The following is a 5,464-nucleotide window of genomic DNA, read 5'->3' on the forward strand; positions in this document are numbered from 1 at the left end:
TGTGCAAAGATAACAATATAATTTTGATCAAATCCAGTTGCCATTTCTCATAGTTCATAGCCATTGCATGCTTAATGCCTTGCCCGTGCAATCTTCTTTGCTCACTTGTGCAAATATATTAGTTCTATATACTCCAGTATTTTTTTTTTATTTGGACGGTTTTAAATCTATGAATTTTACTAAATTTGTAGACTAAAAATCTCACTGTTAAATATTTTCAAAACAATAAAATTTTAAAACAATCCATTATTTTAATAATTTTATTAGGATATTTTTGAAATAATGTATTTTAAAAATAGTTCATTATTCCGCAAGTTATATTACACTTGTGGTCTCGAACGAGACCAAGAGATTTTCAAAAGAAGATCAGTTTAATATCAACCGGTCAGTTTTTTTTTTAAATGGTTGAACCACCATTTAATCAACCAATCCTCGAACCAAACAATTAATCAAACCACCAATCTGAAAACGACATCGAATTTTACCGGAACCCGACGATAAAATAAATAAATTTTTTTACGGGTTATTACACAAATCCCAACATTTCACCTTTTTGAGCGATTTAAGCCTAACGTTTAAAATTTTACGAAACAAATCCTAACCTTTTCAATTTTTGCAAATTGTAGTCTAAGTTTTAATTTCAACCATTTTGTCATCTTTTTAAGCTACAAGTTGCAAAAATACGAAACGTTGGGATTTTATTTGTAAAATTTTAAAACATTAGTATTTAATATATAATAAAATGATATAAAGTGAAATATTAGAATTTATTTGCTAATACCTCTAAAATTTATGAAAACTATATCAATTTATTATTTAGCTGTACTGCATAAATAATAATGATATAAAGTAGATAAGAAGGAAAATAACGAAGATTGGTTCATTTTACCTGTATTTGTATTGTTAAACGAAACTTTTAAGTAACAATATTTTTATTTGTAGATAATTTTAGATTTATTGTGTAACTGTTTCTTAAATTTCTTGCCTTTAAAGGCCTCAAAATTGGCAATTATGTGGGATCACCAAGGATTGTTAATCATCATTAGAGAAAAAAATAATAAACAAAGGATCATTTTACCCCCTCAACTTGTAATAGAGCATTAAAAAGTCCAAATTAGCAAAATTGTATTATTTTTATCCCAAACTTGTCAAAACCGGATTAAAACCCCCCCTATACTAATGTGGCACCTTAATTGAAGAGTGAAGTTATAATTTATTCTCATTAATCATAATAAACTCTAATTAAACTAACCTAATTAACACTTAACCTTAATTAACCTAAATTCTAAATGGACAAATTAATAGGTTTTCATTTTCCTCCACCATCACCGTTCCTCCTCCTCCACCACTACCACCATCGTCCCACAACCACCGCCTCCGCCCAAAACCCATCGTCCGGTCCTCTACCTCGGTCTGTTCTTCATCTGTTCTTCAAGAACAGACGTAGATGCAGGTCTGATCTTGAAGAAGAACAGACCCGCCGGTTTGCTCTTCAACGAAAAGCAGATCTGCTTCTCGTTTTTGTTGAGGAGAAGATGCTCCTCAACGAGAAGCTGCTGCTCCTCACCGAAGCAGCAGGTCCTTCTCAGGTTAGTCTCCTCGCCTGATAACATATTTGTTTTTGTATGTAAAAAGTACAAAACAATCTTCTATGTTTTTAGTTAATATTAATTTGATATAAAGAGTTTTAAGATAAAAATAATTTTTTTTATAATGTGTTGATTTAAAAAGTGAAAATATATATATAATCATTCTAAACTTTTTTATCATAAAAAACCGGAGAGTGTGTCTCACTATATGAGGTGAAAATGGGAAGGAGTGTTTTTATCCGATTTTTATAAATTTATGGTAAAAGTGATACTAGTTTACTAATTTGAATTTTTTTATACTTCGTTACAAGTTGAGGGGGTAAAATGATCTTTGTTTAAGAAAAAATAAACAAAATGTGATGGGAAATTAAGTGGAGCATTATGAATAACAACAAGTATTAGTAGCTTAATTAAATATTGTGTAACTGAGTGGAGCATTAAGACAGAAGCAGGTACTGTAGTGCTTAATTTGAAAGGAAAGCAAAGTAGTTGATAAATGTTTTAAAATAAAATAGTCAAGTTTAGCTCCTAAGCTAAAGTCACGACACGCTTGCACCTTATTTCAGGGAAAGAGATGAAAATTCAAAATATATAAGAAAATTGATTGATGTACAAGTTAGAAAGCAAGACATATGGGTAATTAATTCCGAGAGATATTTTAATTATCATATTTTTATAGTTTGATGGTCAAATTTTATTTTATTCTATCTGGATTATTAAACTCTAATTTTATTTAAATGAGAGATTCTTCAAATTTTAAATTATTTTATATAAAATTTATCATTTATGTATAATTTGATCTAAAAAAATTAATTTAAAATAATTTATACATACGTGATAAATTTTAAGATAAAATTAGCAAAATGTAACCGTCATGCGTCAAAATCCGACTGTCACGTATACGTTTTGATCGAAAAAAACTAATTTAAAATAAAATTAAAATTAATAATCAAAATAAAATACAATAAAATTCAATCACTAATATATAAAAATATGATAATTTGAAGATCAGTTATTGGATATTAAACTCGGTGGGTCACTGAGTTATTCCAAAATTACAGAAAGGGTATTAAGATTGAAATCGTTAAAAAACAGTCACTAATTTATTGAATTATTTTTCTGAAAGGTCACCGTCTTAAAAGAAAGTTATTAAATTTATCGCAAATTACAGAATGGATACTGAATTATACCCTTTTGTTAAAAAAGAACACTTAATTATACAACTTTTTATAATTATGACATGTCACGTAAGATAAAATGCCAAAATTTCATTGCATTTTGTCTGGAGTGACATCCTATGAAATAATTCGATAATTTAGTGACTGTTTTTTAACAATTTGAATTTTAATACCCTATCTTTCTGTAATATTGTAATAACTCAGTAACCTAGGAAGTTTAATATCGTCAGTTGTTCCAAAACAGAGTGTATAAATGGAGATGAGTTGAAGAAATATGGAGAGAAGTAAGAGAGAGAGATGGAGAAGAGTAAGGTGCTAATAGTAGGAGGAACAGGGTACCTTGGAAAAAGGTTGGTGAAGGCAAGTCTGAAGTTAGGTCATCCAACTTATGTGCTCCATCGGAGAGAGGTTGGTTTGGATATTGAGAAAGTTCAAATGTTATTGTCATTCAAGAACAAAGGATGCCATCTTGTTGAGGCTTCTTTTTCCGATCATCGGAGCCTTGTCGATGCTGTTAAGCTTGTCGATGTTGTCATTTCTGCTATTTCTGGTGTTCATTTTAGGAGCCACCATATTCTCCTTCAACTCAACCTTGTCCGAGCTATTCAAGAAGCCGGAAATGTCAAGGTATTTCTATTTTTTTTTCTTTTAAATTTTGGATGTTATATTGATTTTTGTATAAGGTAGGAAGTATAATTATACTATGATCCATATATTATTACTCATTTGGAGAAATATAATTCTGTTATGATTATTACTTTTTGGGCTAAATTTTAAGTCAGTCATGTGACTCGTTGAATTTAAGAATACGAAGTATTACTTTAAACATTATTTAAATCTATTTTATTTTTGTTGGATTTCTTTCATTTAGATTTTTTTTTAAAGGTTTTGAACATTAGAGTGAAATCTCTACCATTCTTATATATTATCTTGAATATTAGTGAATAAATTTATATAGAACCATGTAAAATTTATATTCTTTTAATTTCATTTTTTTATTTTGCTGTTGGCTTGATTTTCTAATTAATTTTCAATTATTTCCCGCAATTAATCTAACCACGTTTCATATTTTTATCTATACAAACAGAGGTTTTTGCCTTCAGAATTTGGAACAGATCCGGCGAGAATGGAAAATGCAATGGAGCCTGGAAAAGTAACATTTGATGAGAAAATGGTGATAAGGAGAGCGATAGAAGAGGCTGGCATTCCATTCACTTATGTTTCTGCTAATTGCTTCGCCGGATACTTTGTCGGTGGTCTGTGTCAACCGGGCCATATAATTCCTTCGAGGGATCGAGTCGCTTTGCTGGGAGATGCCAATCAAAAAGCAATATTTGTCGATGAAGATGATATCGCCACTTACACTTTGAACACCATTGATGATCCTCGCACTCTTAACAAGACTTTATACATTCGCCCTTCCAATAATATTTTGTCTCAACGACAAGTCGTTCAAATATGGGAAACACTTATCGGAAAAGAGTTGCACAAGGACACAATTCCCAAGGACGATTTTCTTCATTCCATTGAAGGTAGTATAATCAAACACTACAGCCTTATTACTATTAGTTAAAATTTAAAATTTGTTATCCACTAACATAAGTTTAAATCAAATCAAATTTGTTTATTATTTTAAAGTGAATTTTAATTAGTGTAAAAGTTGATAATTGTGAATTGGACAGGGCAAGAGTATGCAGAGCAGGTAGGGTTGACGCATTACTATCATGTTTGTTACGAGGGATGCCTTGCCAATTTTGAGATTGGTGAAGAAGCAGAGGAAGCTACAAACCTTTATCCGCAAGTCAAATACACCACCGTGGAACAATACTTGACCCGTTATTTATAATTATAATTCTATCCAATTCAAATCCCATCTCATCGAGAAATTCTCCGGTGAACCAAGTCCATGCCTCTTCTCATTCTTTTCCCTGTAAAATAATAATACTACAATTAATAATAATAATAATGTGTGCTCTGTTTTTATGTTAACTGGATTCTCATCTTAATTTCATGTGGTTTCTGCTTGCTATACATTATGAGCTAATGTATTCTGCTCTTTATTTCTTTATGGAAAAATTTATATTTCGCCCTTATACTTTGGTGTGATTTTTATTTTTGACTTTCAATTATTTGTCGTCCATTATTCATCTCTACATTTTTAATTTTGTTAAAAGTTAGTCCCTGATTAACAGATTGAATTACAAGTTGATGCATCGTATAAACACCCAAAGGAAAGCCGCAGTCCTTCAGGGTGAAGTAGCGACCGTCTACGCAAACGTTTTTTAAAAAGAAAATTAGTACTTTGTCTTCTTTTAAATATAGTCATCGAATTTTATATTTTTATATAACTGTCCTCTCTCATTTTTTATTATAAAAAATATAATTAACAAATCTCAGTTTTATATAATTAGTCCATCCTACAATTATTAATTTTTTTGAATAAATTAATCAATTGAAGGATTAATATGACATAAAAATAAATTAAAATATTGATTTAAATTTACTCCATTACTATACATATTATTTGGAGGAAATTACACCTACTATCCCATTTTATTTTATTGTTTCAAAAACACTTATTCAAAAGTGACATTTTATCATGTAGTTAGAAGGGAAATAGAAGCGGTGGTCTTATCTCAAAACCTAGAGAGAGAAAATTATTTTTAGAGAGAGAAAGTCAATTTTCATCGTTTTCGA

General features: G+C 29.8%; 1 protein-coding gene across 1 annotated transcript; it reads left to right on the plus strand.

Moving 5' to 3' along the window:
- Window positions 1-3,036: 3,036 nt before the first annotated feature.
- Window positions 3,037-4,860, plus strand: LOC126679873 (bifunctional pinoresinol-lariciresinol reductase). The gene is made up of 3 exons (XM_050374884.1): window positions 3,037-3,394; window positions 3,855-4,299; window positions 4,450-4,860. Exons 1-3 carry the CDS (start codon window positions 3,065-3,067, stop codon window positions 4,611-4,613), a joined length of 939 nt encoding a protein of 312 aa, XP_050230841.1. The 5' UTR covers window positions 3,037-3,064; the 3' UTR covers window positions 4,614-4,860.
- The last annotated feature ends 604 nt before the right edge of the window (window positions 4,861-5,464 follow it).

The sequence above is a fragment of the Mercurialis annua genome, linkage group LG5, assembly GCF_937616625.2.
Source record: "Mercurialis annua linkage group LG5, ddMerAnnu1.2, whole genome shotgun sequence".
Lineage (NCBI taxonomy): Eukaryota > Viridiplantae > Streptophyta > Magnoliopsida > Malpighiales > Euphorbiaceae > Mercurialis > Mercurialis annua.